This window comes from Xenopus tropicalis, chromosome 4, assembly GCF_000004195.4.
Source record: "Xenopus tropicalis strain Nigerian chromosome 4, UCB_Xtro_10.0, whole genome shotgun sequence".
NCBI lineage: Eukaryota > Metazoa > Chordata > Amphibia > Anura > Pipidae > Xenopus > Xenopus tropicalis.
The window spans coordinates 85,084,767-85,106,390 of record NC_030680.2 but is presented as its reverse complement, the minus strand read 5'-3'; the positions used below and the strand labels follow the sequence as shown (position 1 = coordinate 85,106,390).

The 21,624-nt window shown below is 41.9% G+C and overlaps 2 protein-coding genes across 16 annotated transcripts in view; one reads left to right on the top strand and one right to left on the bottom strand.

Annotated features, from left to right (window-relative positions):
- The window catches only part of itgb3bp (integrin subunit beta 3 binding protein), a 58,205-nt gene extending 46,558 nt beyond the window's left edge, over positions 1 to 11,647 (bottom strand). For 3 of the 11 annotated variants that reach the window (XM_031900892.1, XM_031900890.1, XM_002931592.5), the window contains exons 1-2: positions 11,511 to 11,617; positions 8,837 to 8,946 (exon numbers count right to left, since the gene is read on the bottom strand). In XM_031900892.1, the coding sequence (XP_031756752.1) occupies positions 8,837 to 8,847 (11 nt within the window). In that variant the 5' untranslated portion in view covers positions 8,848 to 8,946; positions 11,511 to 11,617. Of the gene's footprint in view, positions 1 to 8,836; positions 8,947 to 11,364 lie in introns of all 11 variants that reach the window. The other 8 variants (XM_031900888.1, XM_018093565.2, XM_031900886.1 and 5 more) reach the window with 7 other exon arrangements.
- A 1,894-nt stretch (positions 11,648 to 13,541) lies between these two features.
- The window catches only part of efcab7 (EF-hand calcium binding domain 7), a 40,164-nt gene continuing 32,081 nt past the window's right edge, over positions 13,542 to 21,624 (top strand). The window contains exons 1-3 of one of the 5 annotated variants that reach the window (XM_004913933.4): positions 20,402 to 20,510; positions 20,608 to 20,721; positions 21,057 to 21,244. In XM_004913933.4, the coding sequence (XP_004913990.2) occupies positions 21,058 to 21,244 (187 nt within the window). In that variant the 5' untranslated portion in view covers positions 20,402 to 20,510; positions 20,608 to 20,721; position 21,057. Of the gene's footprint in view, positions 13,851 to 19,897; positions 20,037 to 20,401; positions 20,511 to 20,607; positions 20,722 to 21,056; positions 21,245 to 21,624 lie in introns of those variants that run through there. The other 4 variants (XM_004913934.4, XM_002931594.5, XM_012961532.3 and 1 more) reach the window with 4 other exon arrangements.

The window sequence follows — 21,624 nt, the reverse complement described above, 5'->3', positions numbered from 1 at the left end:
GCATAGCACCCCATTCCCGAATAAGCTGCATGGTTTGACACCTCATTCATGGGTCTACGAAAAACGGTGCGGGACTCAGTCAAAGTTGGTCTCAATGTTAAGTCTATGGGCGGATAATTGCCCCCTGCTGGGGCAATTAACCGCCCACCCCTCAGAAAAGTCATAGCACCCCACTCCCGAATAAGCCGCACGGTTTGACACCTCATTCATGGGTCTACGACAAACGGTGGTTAATTGCCCCCTGCTGGGGCAATTAACCGCCCACCCCTCAGAAAAGGCATAGCACCCCATTCCCGAATAAGCTGTACGGTTTGACACCTCATTCATGGGTCTACGAAAAACGGTGCGGGACTCAGTCAAAGTTGGTCTCAATGTTAAGTCTATGGGCGGATAATTGCCCCCTGCTGGGGCAATTAACCGCCCACCCCTCAGAAAAGTCATAGCACCCCACTCCCGAATAAGCCGCACGGTTTGACACCTCATTCATGGGTCTACGACAAACGGTGGTTAATTGCCCCCTGCTGGGGCAATTAACCGCCCACCCCTCAGAAAAGGCATAGCACCCCATTCCCGAATAAGCTGCATGGTTTGACACCTCATTCATGGGTCTACGAAAAACGGTGCGGGACTCAGTCAAAGTTGGTCTCAATGTTAAGTCTATGGGCGGATAATTGCCCCCTGCTGGGGCAATTAACCGCTCACCCCTCAGAAAAGTCATAGCACCCCACTCCCGAATAAGCCGCACGGTTTGACACCTCATTCATGGGTCTACGACAAACGGTGGTTAATTGTCTCAATGTTAAGTCTATGGGCGGATAATTGCCCCCTGCTGGGGCAATTAACCGCCCACCCCTCAGAAAAGGCATAGCACCCCATTCCCGAATAAGCTGCACGGTTTGACACCTCATTCATGGGTCTACGAAAAACGGTGCGGGACTCAGTCAAAGTTGGTCTCAATGTTAAGTCTATGGGCGGATAATTGCCCCCTGCTGGGGCAATTAACCGCCCACCCCTCAGAAAAGGCATAGCACCCCATTCCCGAATAAGCTGCACGGTTTGACACCTCATTCATGGGTCTACGAAAAACGGTGCGGGACTCAGTCAAAGTTGGTCTCAATGTTAAGTCTATGGGCGGATAATTGCCCCCTGCAGGGGCAATTAACCGCCCACCCCTCAGAAAAGTCATAGCACCCCACTCCCGAATAAGCCGCACGGTTTGACACCTCATTCATGGGTCTACGACAAACGGTGGTTAATTGCCCCCTGCTGGGGCAATTAACCGCCCACCCCTCAGAAAAGGCATAGCACCCCATTCCCGAATAAGCTGCACGGTTTGACACCTCATTCATGGGTCTACGAAAAACGGTGCGGGACTCAGTCAAAGTTGGTCTCAATGTTAAGTCTATGGGCGGTTTGACAGTAAGTGCCCAGCTGGTATATAATACAGGAGATATCCTCTGAGCGCTGTTACCCCCTGCTGGTATATGTGCCACACCTCTCACAACTCTGGTCATGCCCATTCCCACACGTTGTGTCTCAACCCTTTCTCCTTGTAGACTGTAAGCTCTTTTTGGCAGAACCCTCTTCACCTCTTGTATCGGTTATTGATTGCTTTATTTGTTACTCTGTATGTCCAATGTATGAAACCCACTTATTGTACAGCGCTGCGGGATATGTTGGCGCTTTATAAATAAATGTTAATAATAATAATAATAACTAGAGAGGTACATTTCCTGAAGAAAATGTGAGTGGTGCTTGCCGTGGCAAAACTCGTGCCCCTGCTGGGGCAATTAACCGCCCACCCCTCAGAAAAGTCATAGCACCCCGTGCGGCTTATTCGGGAATAGGGTGGTATGACTTTTGTGAGGGGTGGGCAGTTAACTGCCCACCCCTCACAAAAGTCATAGCACCCTATTCCCGAATAAGCCGCACGGTTTGACACCTCATTCATGGGTCTACGACAAACGGTGGTTAATTGCCCCCTGCTGGGGCAATTAACCGCCCACCCCTCAGAAAAGGCATAGCACCCCATTCTCGAATAAGCTGCACGGTTTGACACCTCATTCATGGGTCTACGAAAAACGGTGCGGGACTCAGTCAAAGTTGGTCTCAATGTTAAGTCTATGGGCGGATAATTGCCCCCTGCTGGGGCAATTAACCGCCCACCCCTCAGAAAAGTCATAGCACCCCACTCCCGAATAAGCCGCACGGTTTGACACCTCATTCATGGATCTACGACAAACGGTGGTTAATTGCCCCCTGCTGGGGCAATTAACCGCCCACCCCTCAGAAAAGGCATAGCACCCCATTCCCGAATAAGCCGCACGGTTTGACACCTCATTCATGGGTCTACGACAAACGGTGGTTAATTGCCCCCTGCTGGGGCAATTAACCGCCCACCCCTCAGAAAAGGCATAGCACCCCATTCCCGAATAAGCTGCACGGTTTGACACCTCATTCATGGGTCTACGAAAAACGGTGCGGGACTCAGTCAAAGTTGGTCTCAATGTTAAGTCTATGGGCGGATAATTGCCCCCTGCTGGGGCAATTAACCGCCCACCCCTCAGAAAAGTCATAGCACCCCACTCCCGAATAAGCCGCACGGTTTGACACCTCATTCATGGGTCTACGACAAACGGTGGTTAATTGCCCCCTGCTGGGGCAATTAACCACCCACCCCTCAGAAAAGGCATAGCACCCCATTCCCGAATAAGCTGCACGGTTTGACACCTCATTCATGGGTCTACGAAAAACGGTGGGGGACTCAGTCAAAGTTGGTCTCAATGTTAAGTCTATGGGCGGATAATTGCCCCCTGCTGGGGCAATTAACCGCCCACCCCTCAGAAAAGTCATAGCACCCCACTCCCGAATAAGCCGCACGGTTTGACACCACATTCATGGGTCTACGACAAACGGTGGTTAATTGCCCCCTGCTGGGGCAATTAACCGCCCACCCCTCAGAAAAGGCATAGCACCCCATTCCCGAATAAGCTGCATGGTTTGACACCTCATTCATGGGTCTACGAAAAACGGTGCGGGACTCAGTCAAAGTTGGTCTCAATGTTAAGTCTATGGGCGGATAATTGCCCCCTGCTGGGGCAATTAACCGCCCACCCCTCAGAAAAGTCATAGCACCCCACTCCCGAATAAGCCGCACGGTTTGACACCTCATTCATGGGTCGACGACAAACGGTGGTTAATTGCCCCCTGCTGGGGCAATTAACCGCCCACCCCTCAGAAAAGGCATAGCACCCCATTCCCGAATAAGCTGTACGGTTTGACACCTCATTCATGGGTCTACGAAAAACGGTGCAGGACTCAGTCAAAGTTGGTCTCAATGTTAAGTCTATGGGCGGATAATTGCCCCCTGCTGGGGCAATTAACCGCCCACCCCTCAGAAAAGTCATAGCACCCCACTCCCGAATAAGCCGCACGGTTTGACACCTCATTCATGGGTCTACGACAAACGGTGGTTAATTGCCCCCTGCTGGGGCAATTAACCGCCCACCCCTCAGAAAAGGCATAGCACCCCATTCCCGAATAAGCTGCATGGTTTGACACCTCATTCATGGGTCTACGAAAAACGGTGCGGGACTCAGTCAAAGTTGGTCTCAATGTTAAGTCTATGGGCGGATAATTGCCCCCTGCTGGGGCAATTAACCGCCCACCCCTCAGAAAAGTCATAGCACCCCACTCCCGAATAAGCCGCACGGTTTGACACCTCATTCATGGGTCTACGACAAACGGTGGTTAATTGCCCCCTGCTGGGGCAATTAACCGCCCACCCCTCAGAAAAGGCATAGCACCCCATTCCCGAATAAGCTGTACGGTTTGACACCTCATTCATGGGTCTACGAAAAACGGTGCGGGACTCAGTCAAAGTTGGTCTCAATGTTAAGTCTATGGGCGGATAATTGCCCCCTGCTGGGGCAATTAACCGCCCACCCCTCAGAAAAGTCATAGCACCCCACTCCCGAATAAGCCGCACGGTTTGACACCTCATTCATGGGTCTACGACAAACGGTGGTTAATTGCCCCCTGCTGGGGCAATTAACCGCCCACCCCTCAGAAAAGGCATAGCACCCCATTCCCGAATAAGCTGCATGGTTTGACACCTCATTCATGGGTCTACGAAAAACGGTGCGGGACTCAGTCAAAGTTGGTCTCAATGTTAAGTCTATGGGCGGATAATTGCCCCCTGCTGGGGCAATTAACCGCCCACCCCTCAGAAAAGTCATAGCACCCCACTCCCGAATAAGCCGCACGGTTTGACACCTCATTCATGGGTCTACGACAAACGGTGGTTAATTGCCCCCTGCTGGGGCAATTAACCGCCCACCCCTCAGAAAAGGCATAGCACCCCATTCCCGAATAAGCTGCACGGTTTGACACCTCATTCATGGGTCTACGAAAAACGGTGCGGGACTCAGTCAAAGTTGGTCTCAATGTTAAGTCTATGGGCGGATAATTGCCCCCTGCTGGGGCAATTAACCGCCCACCCCTCAGAAAAGGCATAGCACCCCATTCCCGAATAAGCTGCATGGTTTGACACCTCATTCATGGGTCTACGAAAAACGGTGCGGGACTCAGTCAAAGTTGGTCTCAATGTTAAGTCTATGGGCGGATAATTGCCCCCTGCTGGGGCAATTAACTGCCCACCCCTCAGAAAAGTCATTGCACCCCATTCCCGAATTAGCCGCACAGTTTAACACCTCATTCATGGGTCTACGACAAACTAGTTATTTGCCAAAATCCCCATCATAAGTCAATGGGGCAAATTTGGGGACCTCTCTTGCCCCGGGGGTAAAACTTATACCCTTGTATTCATTCCCCCCCAGAGAATGTTGATAAATGGAGGATTCATTCCCCCCTACTATAACAGCCCCCCTAGTTATATAGGGCTTGGGGCAAGCAGCAGGCTCTAACCCTGAGTGTTTCAGTCAGTCGGTTAGGATACACCAACCGCCAATATGCAGAAGACAAGATTACGAAGAAACATGTTACAAGTGGGAGGAGGAAGGATAGCGAAGTGGTAGAGCGCACGCCCTTACATCGACAGGTGTGGAGTTCGATTCCTGCCCCGTTGGCTTTGGAGTTCGATTCCTACCCCGTAAGGTTTGGAGTTCGAGTCCCGCCCTGGCAGCTGAGCTTCCTTGGGTCTCAAAGCTGATGCCTTAGGTAGGGCATGTATCAGAAATGGTATCAGCAGTGAGCCCCATTGATAGAGGCAGACGCACCAAGGGAATTGAACTATGAAGGACCATTGATGGCCACAGGCGCGTCCTGGCCTCCTCCTTTTTGTATTTTCAAGGGCAGCTCATGATTTATGATGCCAGCTATTAACCCTTTTACTGCCAGCTGGTCAAAGCGGAACTTGTATTGCCAGACAGTTTTTGAACATTTTGCACTGTTTCACTTTAGGGGCCTTTCCTCGGGGGGACTTTTAGTTTACCCAGGAAAACAATATATTGTTTTTTTTTCAGAACAACCTAAGCTTTCAAAATATGGTAGAATTTTTGTGTAATTCCAATTCTGTAACAAGATATAGGCTTCTAAATGTCTAAAAATGCAAAAAAAAATCTAATTTTCCATAATATAAACACACATACTAGAAACAAAAATTATTTTATGCACGAATATACAACTGATTTGGAAAGTCCCATGTCTCCTGAACGTGCCAATACCAAATATATATAGTTTTATGGAGATTTCTCAAAAACTCCCAGCAGTACATTACCAAATTTCCAAAGCACTGCTCCAGAAAGCGGCATACCTTAGATTTCAAGGACAAAATTTCCACTAACAGAAGGTTTATCCCAGAAAATTGTACATTTTTGGAAAGAACAGATTCTGGGGAATACAGAATAGGCAGAACTGTCTGTCTGCTCCAAACTATCAAGTCGCAATGCTTTCCTAAAGTTATTGGTTTTTATCAAAATTTGTGATTTTTTTTAAAAATTGCTTCAAAACTTCCAGTCTATAGTATCTTATCTCCTACAGGTCATAAAGTAACCAAATAAAATACCCTAAATATGAACGCCAGGGGTCCACTGAACAGTTTGATGCCCAATATGTATAGGTTTAGCTAAGTATGTGGCATGTAGGGGCCCCAATGAGAACATACCCCCATATGATGTATCATTTCAGCTCCTGCAAAATCAACACATTTACATCCTTTATGTGGGATAATGCTACAGAAAAAGTACGCTCACCCCAGAAAGGCATATATTTTTGGAAAGTACACATCCCCCCGAATCTATAATGGGTAAACATTTCTTTTTGCTCCAAAGTACCAAGCTGTAAAGCTTTCCTAAGTTTGCAGATTTATATGACATTTAGAAAATCGCATAAAAATGTTGCAATTTGCCGCATTTATCTCTCACAATTTCTTGATAAAGATCAGATAAAGGCAAATCACCCCAAATAGGAACACCAGAGGCCTACTGAACAGTTTGATGCCCAATATGCATAGATATACCAAAGTCTGCGGTATGTACTGACCCCGAAATGAAAATAGCGCATAAGGATTTCTCGCCTGCCAGCTCAGCTTTTGCATACAGAGCCCCCTGTCAGTGTATTATGTGCCGAAACTTCCCCTAACTATACACAGACCCCCACAAAACCATATATTTTTGGAAAGTACACATTCTGACAAAACAAAAATGGGTAAATACATCTTTCTACTACAAACTACCAAACTACAAAGCTATGCTAAACAGAACGGTTTTTATGACATTTCTGAAAATTGTCACAAAGCTTGCATTTTACCCCATTATTTACCCCCACATTTTGTACCGTATCAACATAAAACATTCTAAATATGAACGCCAGGGGTCTACTGAACAGTTTGATGCCCTATATGCATAGATTTACCAAACTATGTGGGGTACAGGGGCACCCAAGTAAAAATAGTGCATATGAATTTTCACATAAGATGCTTCGGCTCATGCAGTTTTTGCACCTGGTATGTGTATTATGTGCCATACGACCCCCTAACAGTAAAGAGACCCTAGAAACCCATATATTTTCCGAAAGTACACATTCTGACAAAACAAAAATGGGTAAATAAAACTTTCTACTGCAAACTACCAAATTACAAAGCTATGCTAAACAGAACTGTTTTTGTGACATTTCTGAAAATCGTCACAAAGCTTGCATGTTGCCCCATTATGTACCCCACATTTAGTAACGTACCAACATAAAACACTCTAAGTATGAACGCCACTAGTCTACTGAACAGTTTGATGCCCAATATGAATAGATTTACCAAACTATGTGGGGTACAGAGGATGCCAAATTGAAATACAGCAGACAAAATGTCCATGTGCAAAGACAAGTAACAAAGAACAATGTAAAAAGCAATAAAATTGATAAAGATAAAAAAAAATCACTAAAATCATTTTTTTTTTTTTGCCTAATAATATCTGCGGGCAGAATAACAGTTTGAGTATTTTGGCTAGGGCAAATAAGTTTTACAGACAAAGTCAAGCGAACAACAACTATGCATAACTGAAAATGCTATAAAATGGCTAAACATGCAGTAAAATACCCAAAAATCCACCAAAATCACAGAAAATGTAGTAGAAACACCAAAATAATACACAAAAGGTATTGCGCAGTGCGGTTAGCGAATACACTATCCGCAATGGCAATAAAACATTTTTTTCAGGCAAGAATAAAAACGATGCGATTAGAAAAAAAAAAATAATTACAAAATTACATAAGTGTGTAAGTGTGTGTGTATATGTGTGTAAAATGTGTTTTGTGTGCATGTGTGTGAGTATGCAACCAAGTGTGAGTTTTCTCTAAGTGCTGTAAGTGATGAATGTTTGAAAACCTCCCAAAAATGCATGTGTGTGTGTGTAAGTGTGAGTATAAGTGTGTATTAGTGTAATAAATGTGTGATTGTGTGTTTGTGTGTGTATTTGCCACTTACTTGGGGTCTAGAAGATCAGGGGCACGTTGCCCAGGGGGGCTGTCATGGATAGAAGCTCTTAATCACTCTTAGCACTTCCCACATGCCAGAAAAAGATAAGGCTGGAGAAGTCTGGTGTCAAAATGGACCCCCTACTGTGCATGTTAACGTTACTTTCCAGGCACCACCTGCTGTCTAAAAACAGAATAACAGCCTAAGGGCTCTGGCACACGGGGGAGATTAGTCGCCCGCGATTAACTCCCTGTTCGCGGGCGACTAATCTCCCCGAGTTGCCTACCCCTGCCATCCCGCCGGCGACTTACATGTTCGCCGGTGGGATGGCAGGGGTAGGCGAACAGGGAGTTAAATCGCGGGCGACTAATCTCCCCCGTGTGCCAGAGCCCTAAGAAGGCTTTTTTTCCCCTGACACAGCAGGGAGATGGCACGAGATAACACAACAGGATAGCCTCAGCCTGTGTTATCTGGTAACTAGTTAAGTTTTGGGAAAACCTGCGCTTCATCTGTATATATATATATTTTTTTTAATTGAAACATTTAGTAGGAGGAAAAAAAGCCAATTTAATATGTTTAATGTAGTAATCAAAATTAGAGAGAAAAAAAGAGAAAGATTAAAACTGACAAAGAAGTAAAGGGCTCAAATGACTGAACATACTAATTGCCTGGCTTTTCAAGAAAAGGATCCAGACACTGAAACTCTGAACTGAAAAGTTTGCAGCAAAGAAATTCTAGAAATGAAACATAAGAAAAGAAATGTGAATAAAAGTAAAGCTAACATTCCATATAATCCAGGATGGACATATAAAAGTAGTGTTTCTAGAAACAGAAAGCACTAATTTTATGACCAGGGAAGGACAAAGAAACAGCAACCTCTCCACTTGTTACCTTCAGTGTAGGGCCTACCTTTTACTCATGATGGTAAGGTTCACAGTCCTAGGTGGGCACAGAGAGATCCTTCAGTCAGTTCAAAGACAAAAATGAAGGAAGCCAAAGGAAGCAAGCACCTTGGCCACCTAGAGGAAAAAGAGGAGCGCAGAGGGTTTTAATAAAAAAAAAACTAAACATACATTTTTAATCCTTTTTAAAGCTTACATACAACCAAATAAAATGAATTAATATAGCTTACATTTTTTGTGACTCCTAGTATGTATAAGTTTGATTAGTTAATATAGACCATGATATTAAAAGTAAAGTTGTACAGTATCATTTCAACTCCCAAAGGTAGATTAGCCCCTTAAAGAGTTTAAAATGGATTTAACCTTCATCATAATTATTTTTCCTGTTAATACAATCTTACAGGCAGATCAAAGAAAAAGTAATGGAGCTGACTTACCCGCCACCCACCCCCCACAATTAAGCCAATTTAGCGGAGCTTGGAAGGATAGGATGATCTATGGACAGGCATATTGGACACTATAGTACAGGTATCAGACCCCTTATCCAGAAAACCATTATCCAGAAAGTTCCGAATTAAGAAAAGGCCATCCCCCATAGACTCCATTTTAATCAAATAATTCACATTTTTAAAAATGATTTCCTTTTTCTCTGTAATAATAAAACAGTACCTTGTACTTGATCCCAACTAAGATATAATTAAAGGAGAAGGAAAGGCTAATAAAGAGTTAATCTCAAGCTGCCCTACCTATAGTTCTCTCAATAGTGCCCTTAAATCTCCCCATATTTCTCCTGTTCAGATGATCAGAAGCCAAACAGGAAGAAAAAACCCTGAGCTGTGTAAAGAAAGTTCCCATAATGCCTCACTCCTGCACCAAGAGCAAGACCAGTGCGACTATGAGTCAGCTTCCTGCTGATTGGCTCAGATCCACATTTTTAAGGGGGGAGTGTGTTCTTAGCATTCTTGAGAGAGGGGGGAGCAGGAGAGGGGAGAGAGCAGAGAGCTGAGTGTCTCTGGCAGAGAAAAACAGAGACAACAAATCTTTTGACAGAGAGCATTTCTGTGAGTGCTTATGGCTGTATTTACATAGACCTTTTTGATAAAGCTTACTTAGTTTTTACCTTTCTTTCTCCTTTAATACTTATTGGAGGTAAAACAACCCTATTGGATTTAATTACTGTTTAACTAATGTTTATAGCAGACTTTAGGTAGGTGATCTGAATTATGGAAAGACCCCTTATCCGGAAAACCCCAGGTCCTGAGCATTCTGCATAATGGTTCCCATACCTGTAGGTGCTATATCTCTGTCCAGACTACATTATCCTATTTGGGGTGACAATCACATATCCTTCCTCACCTACTTCCCATTGACGGGATACAGGCTGTGGGGGTAAGGCCCACATTAATCAGCTGATGAGCTCCTTGCCCTGATTTTTTAAACCTGCCTGATTTTTGGGAAGATATCGGATGAGCAGGCCCGTCAGAGGGTCAGACACATAGCAGAGGGCAGATTTTATTGCCCAGTGTATGGCCACCTTTAGTATATTGGCAAACAACTAACACCCAGAGCTGGATAAGTAGTAGAAGTTTAAAGTTTGGCTGGTAACCAAATAGGGCACTATTGAGAGGACTGAAGGTATGCCTGCAGCTTGAGATTAACTCTTTATTAGCCTTTCCTTCTCCTTTAACCACTGTTTTTTCACCCTCTGCCTGTAGATCAGTTATCCAGCTTCAGTCTCTCTTAGGCTAATGCCACACGGGTGTATTCTTGGCAAGCTTGGCGAGGATACGCCCCACTACTGTAAATTTAGCTTGCTTTGTGTCTGGCTCCAAACGAATGAAATACACTCGGGTGCAGGCACATGTAGCTGATATCTGCCAAAAAATGCAAGACTTCATATTTTAAGCAGATATCAACTACATGTGCTTGCACCTGAGCGTATTTCATTCATTCGGGTGCAGGCACAGGTAGGAGCGTATGGCGCTATTTTTAGCAAGCGTTTTTCGGCTTGCCGAAAATATATGCCATATGCTTAGGGGCAGACTTTGCATTCTCTCGCATTTTCATGCGTATATCGGCTACATGTGCCTGCACCCGAGCGTATTCCATTCATTCGGGGGCAGGCACAAGTAGCAGGCGTAGGGCTGAATTTTCGGCGTTTTTCCGCTTGCCGAAAAAATCAGCCCTACGCCACGTGTGGCATCAGCCTAAGGCAAAAGTTACACTATTACTGGATCCCCTTGCTTGAGACCCAAAACAAAGTAACAAGTCTGACTCATTGTCAGCAGGATAGCTGCTAGGCTGACGTTTTGAAACTATTGTAACAGCTCACAGCTCAGCTCCCGGGTAATGCTGAAGGTTTGCAATGGTACTGGCTGTGTGGCCAATGCATGTTAACTTAATTCCTCGCCAGCCAACCAGCAACTCTCCCTACAATCCTAACAGTAGGGTTGTGGGCATGTCATGTCCTGCATGTTGTTCCTATGGTGACAGCTGAGTCCCAGATATCAAACGCTTGGCGCCACAGACATTTACCTTTCTGGTTGGTGAGGAATTACGATTTTGGCTCTCAATTTGACCATAAGTAAAAATCAATCCTAGTTCTAGGATACTAGCGTGTCCAAATTTGCATGCATATCATCCCTTCTCCACTGTTCAGTTCTGTCTGCAGGAACTTTTACCTCCGTGCAGCAGTTCAGTTCTTCTTCCTGTCCTGGAGATTCACTGGTACCATGTGATCACTTACAGCCAATCACACTGTTCCTTCTCCTACCAGCTCTCACAACAGAGGTGAGAGGGGGGAGCTGGATTTTTTTAGCAAGCAAAGCAGGACTGATTCAATCTATATGTTTAAAACCAAATGTTTACTAACTACATAAAATGGCCCAACGCATTTCATATCATCATACTTCATCAGGGGTGTTACCAGACGGCTCTTCTGTCAGCTTTTTACGTTGTCATCAATTAATTATGTAAATTCATTATACTTCATATTTATACATCATATTTATTTTAAAAAACAACACCTATAATTCACATTAAATACATACATAATTTAAGCTATAAAACGTCTGTATTCTAAAATATGATTTCATGAGTTGCATAATACATCAATCTTTTAGGAAGCATTGTAAATCTATATCTATGTTTAACCCCTTAGGTGTCTGTAATTTATGTATCCAAAAAGTCTCCTCTCTGGATATAATTTGTATCTTATTTCCTCCTCTCCACTGGGGTTTCTTTTGACAGAAGGGAAGGATCCCAATTGAGTATCTTTTTAAAGTGTGCAGAAACACTATGGGGCTGATTTACTAACCAAAATCCGAATCCGAATTGGAAAAATTCAGATTGGAAAACGAACATTTTGCGACTTTTTCGTATTTTTGCGATTTTTTCGTCGCCTTTACGACTTTTCGTAAATTGTCGCAACTTTTTCATAACCATTACGACTTGCGCGAAAAATCGCGACTTCTTCATAGCCATTACGATTTGCTCGTATCTTGTCGGAACTTTTTCATATTGAGCGCTCGTAAACTGCGGGCAAAACTTTCAGACTTAGCATGATTTTGGAAGCCTCCCATAGGACTCAATTGCACTCTGCAGCTGGCCCAAGAAAAGTCACGATACCAAAGCTTGAATGAATCCGAAACTTTCGTACTCGGCGCGAAGGCTACAAAAAAGTCGCGACAATTCGCGCAAGTTGTAATGCTACGAAAAAGTCATGACATTTTGCGAAACAGTCGGAATGGCTACAAAAAAGTCGCGACAATTTACGCAAAAATCGTAAAATACCGATCATTACGAAAAAAACGCATTCGGACGCCTTCGGACTGTTCGTGGATTAGTAAATGTGCCCCTATGGGTTACTAAACCCGCTTTTATATTCCTAATATGCTCCCCTATTCTAGTTTTTAACCACCTACTAGTTCTTCCAAGATATTGTAATTTACGGGGACATTTTAGTAGGTAAATCACATTTTTACTATTACATGTTATTGTTTCCCCGATTTTTACTTCCTCATTGGTTATATTTGACTTATACATTAATACCCCCTTTTTCTATCCTTTACAGATCTTACAGGCTTTACAGTTTAAACATCTATAAAAGCCTTTCAAATTATCACCCTGGAGAAAAGGTCGGGTTGGCTGCCCCCGACTCTCTCCTGGGATTTGTTTCAGGATTGGCAGTTTTCTGTATATTACCTGTGGGTATTCTCCTATACATTCCCTCAAACCCCTATCCTCTTTTATAATATGCCAATGTTTTTTCATGATTTTTTCCATTCGCCCTTTAGAATCATTGAAGGTAGTAATAAACGGAATACACTTTGTTTCTTTTCCATGTTCCCTATTTTCCTATTTTTTGTTAAAAGTTGAAGTCTATCTAGACTGTCACATTTATTTTTTGCTTTATTTATCACTCCTTCAGGGTAACCCTTATAGTTAAACTGACCTATTAGAGTTTGACATTCTTTCTAATAATCTTCAGGATGACTGCAATTTGTTCTTACTCTATTAAATTGGTCATAAGGAATATTATTTAGCCATTTTTATGGTGGCAACTATTATTGGGAATAAAACCATTATAGTCTGTAGTTAATAAACATTTGGTTTTAAACATATAGATTGAATCAGTACTGCTTTGCTTGCTAAAAACTGGATCCAGCTCCCCTCTCCCACCTCCCTGCTCTGTTGTGATTATCTTGGTAGGAGAAGGAACAGTGTGATTGGCTGTAGATGATCACATGGTACCAGGAATCCCCAGGACAGGAAGAAGAACTGAACTGCTGCACTGAGGTGAAAGTTACCGCAGACAGAAATGAACAGTGGAGAAGGGATGATATGCATGCAAATTTGGACACACTAGTGCCCTGGAATGAGGATTGATTTTTTTCTATAAGCGCACCTTTGAAGGATTTGTACTGAGTTTAAGTAGAGGAGTGGATCCACGTTTTGCTGGCGCTGCTGGACTATTTTACTATTATAGCTCGGTGTTATATTAATCTGCACATATATTAACAGTAAGTAAGGCTGGAGATATTATGTTCTTATAATATTCCATTGTCCCATCCAAATAATGTGCATCACTGAGTCAATTTTGTCGCAAGGTTGCATTCAATAACCCCCTAGGAATGATTCTCTTTTTCAACTGGTAATATCTAATAATTCTGAGCTCATCTCTAACATTTGTTTGGGTGAGCATTTAGGGGACAGTGATCACAGCATGGTCTGCTTTGGGATAAGCTGCAGAGACAGCTCTATAAGGGAGTAACTTATAAGGGCATCTCTGCAATGTGTTAACTGGGAAAGGCTTTTCACAGGGTTAAACACAGAAGGAAGATGGAATATCTTTAAACCATTGCTTAGCAAGTATACAGGTCAGTATATTCCCCTTATAAGCAAGGAAAGGCATCGCAAAGCAAAACCTTTATGGTTAAATTAAAGTGTTAGTGTTGAGGACGGTAAGAAAAAAACATGCCTTTAAAGCATTCAAGTTAGCTGTGACAGCAGAAAATTTCATCAGGTATGAGGAATAAAGCATGCAAAAAAGCATCAGACAAGCTAAAATAGAGATGGAAAGGGGTATTGCAAAAGGAATCCAAATTTTTTTTTTTAAATATATAAATGGTAAAAAAATTAAGCAAGAAAGGGTGGGAACCTTATTATCAAGGGGGGGGGGGGGGGGGGGGGGGGGTAAGTTGGTTGATGAGAACTGGGATAAAGTAGAAACTTTGAACTTTTATTTTTTATCTGTCTATATACATCTGAGGAGCCAGCTAACGAAGGTTTCCCTTTTAATATGCCTAGTTCTAGTAATTTAGCTGCTGACGCATGGGTCACTCAGGAGGAAATTCAAAAGACACTTAAACATGTAAAGGTAAACAAAGGTCCAGGACTGGATCGTATTCATCCCAGGGTATTAAATGAGCTTATCGCTGTGTTTGCCAAACCATTATTCAAAAGAGATCCTGTTCTCAGCCTGAAAACTATAGTCCTGTTAGTCTGACTACAGTGGTAGGAAAGCTTTTGGAAGGGGTAATAAAGAATAGGATACATGAATACATTGCAAATTACAATTCTATATGTTTGTGCCAGCATGGTTTTTAGATCTTGCCAGACTAATTTAGCTGCCTTTTATGGGGAGGTGAGCAGGAAACCTAATGCTGGAATGGCAGTGGATGAATTTGCTAAAGCATTTGATATAGTACCTCACAGAAAGTTAATGATAACATATAGAAATACTGGCCTAGAACATAATATATGAGGTTCAGCGTTGAAAAGTGCAAAGCTATGCACTTTGGTAGAAATAATATAAATGCGATTTATACACTAAATAGAGTGTTGGGGGATCTGGGGATTTTTGTAGATAGCAAGTTAATTAATTTTAGGCAATGTCATTCAGTGGCTACTAAAGCAAATAAAGTGCTGTCGTGCATAAGAAAGAGCATTGAGTCAAGGGATGACAACATAGTTTTGCCTCTTTATAGGTCTCTGGTAAGGCCTCACTTTGAGTATGCAGTGCAGTTTTGAGCTCCAGTCTTTAAGAATGATATTAATGAGCTTGAGAGATTAAAGAGATGTGCAACTAATCTGGTAAAGCGAATGGACGTTTTAAATGAGGTTAGACTGTCATAGTTGGGGCTATTTTCTCTGGAAAAAAGGCACTTGCGAGGGGACATGATTACTCTGTACAAGTACATTAGAGGGGACAGATTGGGGATGTTCTTTTTCCCATAAAAAGTATCAGCTCACCAGAGGCCACTTACGTAACTTTCATTTGGAGCAGCATAGGTGGTTTTGAGGGCAGTGAGGTTGTGGAATGCCCTTCCTAGTGATTTTGTGATGGCAGATTCTGTTAATGCCTTTAAGAGGGACCTGGATGAGTTCTTGAACAAGCATAGTATCCAAGGCTATTGTGAAACTAAAATCTACAATTAGTATTGATGTTGGTATATATGGTTTATGTATGTGAGTGTATAGATAGTTCAGTATAGATTTGTGTTTGCTGGGTTTACTTGGAAGACTTGAACTTCATGGACTCTTTGCATGGTCTTTTTTCAACCCTATGTAACTATGAATCCATATTGTGCCCACAGAACATATGACCAGAGAGTAACACATAACAGTGTATCCAAAAGAACTTATTCATATGCATCAGACTATTGTCTCATAGCTACGGCACACAAGTGTGGCACAAAACTTGCAAGGCCTTAAAGGAACAGTAACACCAAAAAGTGAAAGTGTATAAAAGTAACTAAAATATAATGTGCTGCTGCCCTGCACTGGTAAAGGTTGTGTGTTTACTTCAGAAAGTCTACTATAATTTATATAAATAAGCTGCTATGTAGCCATGGAGGCAGCCATTCAAAGGAGAAAAGGCACAGGCACATAGCAGATAACAGATAAAACACTATTGTATTCTACAGAACTTATCTGTTATCTGCTATGTAACCTGTGCCTTTTCTTATTTTTTCCAGCTTGAATGGCTGCCCCCATGGCTACACAGCAGCTTATTATATAAATTATAGTAGTGTAGCAAACACACCAGTTTTACCAGTGCAGGGCAACAGTGCATTATATTTTTATTACTTTAAAGCTCTTTCATTTTTTGCATAAACTCTGTATAACTGGTTATTTGTTCTGTCTGTTCTTTGGTATAACTTGTAGTTTTTGGTCCCATGTGCAGAATTTTTCTGGTTTTCTGGTTAAGTGTTCTGTTTTGTGCATGGATCAACATAAGTTAAGACTTCCCATGGATACTTATACTTTTTAGTGGTTCCTTTGGGCTTGCTGTTGATAAGCTGCTGAGAAATTCTTGCTATGAAGCAGTAGAGGAAAACAACTAAAACAACTAAAAGCTGCAGAAGACTGGAAGGTTGTTTTATTATGGCAAGGTGCAATGCAAAACCTTAATTGGATCTATTAAAATTATTTTTACAAAATTACTTATAGCACAGCACACTCCTTTATTCTTGTACCTAGCACGTATAATGCTGGTTGCGTACACTTTGCTGAATAAGGTGCAAACTACAGGACACTCAGAAGTAAGAGAGTGCTTGAATTAAAGGGGTTGTTAACCTTTGTACAATATTCACACATCTAACAGTTTCCTTCTGTGCTGGCACCCTGAGAGCATTGTTGGTGGTTTAAAAAATATTTGGACATTGCAGGTGAATAACCCCTTTAAAGCCAACCTTGAGGAGATATTATTTTCAGGGTTCCTGTTGCACATACAAGCACAGAATAGACATGCACCTAATGAATCATATGCTAAGCCACATTTTGAGGTCACTGAACCAGCAATGATAAACCTTGCACTTTGTATAAGCATCATTAAAGAACCCCAGTATTAACTGCAATGCTTGGGACCTGGGGTTTTCGGGATAAAGAGTTTTTATATAGTTTGAGTTGCTATACCTTAAGTATGCTAAAAACATTAAAACTGAAAAAAATAGTTTTGTATTGCCCAAATGTAGAATCATGCAGCATCGTGACATCAAGTACAGGGTATAGCTTTATTATTATAGAGAAAAAGAAAATTCCATTATTTGGAGTTCTAATCTTTTGACCTTTCAGACAAACAAACAAAGCAATAGATTGTGGCCTTCCACTTATATGACTAGTCATACAATATCTGTCCGTTGGGACAGTGGACTGATTCATCACAGTAGCTCCTCTTCAATTCCTCATCTGCCGATAAAGGATACACTGGTTGACATATTGCATTGGCAGATACAGGAGAACCCCCAATTTACCAATGGTGTAAAATCCAGAAAAAAGTATAATCACTGTATTATTTGGCTGATATACAGACCAGACATTATCAATTGTACATGGATATTGGTCATCATTGAATATTCTCCACACTCGCGCAGAAGTTTTGTATAATATTAAATGTGCAGTATGGCCAGCTTAACACAAGGTATTTATTCACAGTATGTTAAAAAGTAATGTAGTTATTAAAAAAAAAGTATCCCTTTTTTATTTTCTGCATTTTTGTGAGTTTTCTAGATTGCCATATTACTATTGTCATATTATGTCTCTTTGGATACATTTAATGCTGCTGTAATACAAAAGTGTCAGCCGTGTAGTCTGTCAGTTATAAATAGGGTACTTCATCCATGATAAGCAATTATTATCTTTCTCTCCCAAGTGTAAAAAACCCTTTAGAGCTAAGGGAGGATCCTGTGATTTAAACCTCTATGAGCAAGAATCCAATGAGTCCTGAAGGGGACTGTAAGTGTGGTGCTGTCTTGGAGCAGAACTGAGATATTAATTTCATTATGCTAGAATACATTTCTTGGTCAGCTTACTACAATAACTTTTGAGGCTGTTAGACCAACAACACAAAGAAAATGAATGACTCCCCCCTCCTGCAGCACTCCAACTGTCATCCTTGGAATATCTAACCTTTTCAGTGGCAGAGATACATAGATATCTTACCGCAAAATTATTCTGTCTTGAATTTACAGATTGTAGATGATAGCAGATAAATGACCATAATGATCTATTAAAATATGTTAGAATTTCTCACACAGTTCTGTAGACTTTCTGGCAGTGATTAAACACAGAGGGGATCCTCTCATGGAATTCTCACTGCACAGCATCTGGTCACTCATAGAAGTTGTGAGTGAACAAGACTTTAGGGTAAGAATGTTTGCTGGCGAGACAGGTCACTGTCACTTCAAATATTGATAAATAATGTTTCTTACTCTTTTCTCTTTTTAATGGCCTCTTGATGTCACTCATTGTAACAGTCTACTAAGAGATGCATATTGGTGCTGAAAGAGATTTTTGTTGAAGGCTGCATTGGTAGAGCAAATACATTTGTGTTTCAGAAAATGAAATACCCAGAAATTAGATGTATGGGGTATTGAGTTCTATATTGGGTTCTATAGAGGGCTACATTAGCATGTCAACATTAGCATGTCATTTGGAATATAGTCATTTGTACAGAGTACTGAGGCTCATAGAACAATTTAGATAAACATAGGTTAAATGGGATTGACTGCTGTCTTTTCCAATTTGGGCTAAAAACATAAATACTCTTATTCTGGGTTTTTAAACCCTGATTAAAAGCAAATATTTGATAGTGTTAGGATAGAGACAGTAGGCCTTACAGCTAGAGTTGCAATATAGAAGACCTGACTGATGTATAGATTTAATATATGTGTGCAAAACAGATCATCCTTTCAATGGTTTAGGGCATGAAAAGATTGTGCTGTGGGGTCTGGCCCTACAGGTTGTGGCCAGCATCCCTGTGAGATGACACCCAGGCTCACTGACTGTTTAACTGTGTGCCTACAAGCAAAAGATGGTCTATTAGCTCCCAGTATTTTCTCAACATTGGGTACGTGCTAATGGCTAGAACCAATTTTAAAGGATTGTCTTAGTGTATGATACTTTTCTTTAAGCAGCGAACACAGGTGGAACGTAACATATTTCACCTGCGTTCGGCACTTACATGCACCTGTGTTGGTACAGCCTTATATAGACGACTGGGGTGTGTTTCTTCCTGCACTCCCTGTGGTGGAACACAGGAGAATGCCACCACAGGGGAGTACAGGAACAATTGCAGGTGAGTATAAGCCCTTAAAGCCATGTAATCCTTTTGCAAAGGTTTCGTTTTCAAACTCACCAGTGAAGACAATTTATAAACGCATCATAACTCTTATTGTCTGTGTTGGCATGGGATTTCTTCTTTTTTTCATCTTTAATAACATTGAATGGGCTTCATAGAGCTAGGAGGTATTTCTATGTTGTGGCATTAAAGGAACTGTAACACAATTTTTTATAATTCAAAATATCTTTTCTAAATAATATAATTATTAATAATTTATTAGGAAATATCATAGAGAAATGTCAATAGTATAAGTGGTTTTTTAGAAAAATTACCCTACCATTAACTTGAGCTCAGGTATCAGATCTCACTCAAGTCTCGTAGCAAGCTTCCGGGTAGCCCCCCCCCTCCTCACCCTCCCTCTCCTTATGCAGGCTCATCCAGCGATCCTTTCAGACAGGCAGGCAGTCTCAGTCCAAACACTCTATCCCCATCCCTCTCCCTGCACATTGCCATAAAAATCCATTAATCAGAAAGGAGGAGGACTCGGAAAACAATAAAGAATGCCTCAAATTGACTTCCGGATTAAACCGGAAGCCAAGCAGTCGCCACATCGCCTTTTGAAGCTCTGCCCAGTAAATTGGCTGTAAGTTAAATTATTCAAAAACCACTTACTATACTGCAATTTTTTAATGATACATATCTCAGTAAAAGTATTAAGAATGTATATATTAAAACTGAAAAAAATGTGTTACTGTTCCTTTAAAGGAGAAGGAAAGTCTCTAAACAACATTGCCTCAAAATAACAGCCATGATCTTTTCAGTAACATACTGCCCCAGCTCAGCTATGTAGTACTTCATTATCATATGAATCGACAAAGGTCTGCCCTACGACCAAATACCAAGCCCAGCTTCCTCTCCTTCTCTAACAGTAACTTGGCCCTGCTAGCCCCGCCCACCTAATCACACTGTCCAGTCGGATTGCCCCTCCTATTGTTTCCAGGACAACACTAAACAGAGCCCTGCACAGCCCCTCTCCTAACAACAGAGCTGCGTTCGATCTTGAAAGGGAGCAGAGTTACACAGAAGCAGATCTGAGGAATCTTTAGACAGCTTTACAGTATGTTATGTGAAATTTATCTAAGTATTGTTTTATTATTTACAGGCAGAAGTTGTAAGTAAACAATTTTTACATGGAACACTTTTACCTATTGCAGGCTTCTTAAAGAGCAATTTACTATACACAGAAATGATACAACTATCTCTAGGCTGCTCTGCACGTGTCAGAGTTTACATCCTGCGGAGCAGCATAGAGCTGAAGACGCACCAAGGTAACTGTGGGGGAAAAAAAACATGCATGCGCAATAGAAGGCCGCAGCAAGAGGAAGTGACGGAAGGGCTTTTAAAATGGCGACCGCAAGCAAAGCAACCCAGTTATATTTTTAAAGATGGCTGGCTGATGTTAGAAAGTGCAATGAAGGAAACTAACATAGTAGTTCAGGAGGCACAAGTATGCCTAATGTATAGGTACCTATGTCCTTATAAACCTTCACCTTTTAAGTGCTAAAACAAATGTTATGAGAGATGAAAGGACCCCTACAAAAGCCAGTTGAAGAAGCTGCAGTCAAGCTAATGCTTTATGTATATATATTCTTGTCTTTTGTAGGATGGCAAACAACTCTGGAAGTAACTCATCTTTACAAGGTCACAAATATGCAGCCAGCGAACAGCAAGAGAATCAAAAACCACAGCAGAGTGAGGAAGAAATCTTCTACTTAGCTAGCCGTGCTGCCTATCTTACTGTCTTTAAAAGCAGTCTGGACAACATTACAAACAAAGATCAGCTGCGATTAGGTATTTTATATAGCATCAGTATACAAGTACTGTAAAGCATTATTCAACCTTAGTAACACATTCATATTGTACAGCTGCGATGCACAGCAGTACTGTTCAAACACTGGTTTCAGCCCCCCTTATGACTTTTATGAACCACCTCCTCGTCAAGGAGCTTCACGTCACCTGAAGAGAAGGAGGCCACATTAAAGGAACCTAGGAGTGAAAGGGTAGTGATTCACAAAAAGAAAAGCTGGACTTACTGATGACTCCAGTCCATATGTTGATGGGGTATTACCTCCCCCAGAAGTACATAGGCCTGCAATGCTGCATAGTGATCAGACTGATGTGTCATCAGTGCAATTTTTCCCCTACATGTACGGCCCAGTTTTACAAAGCTA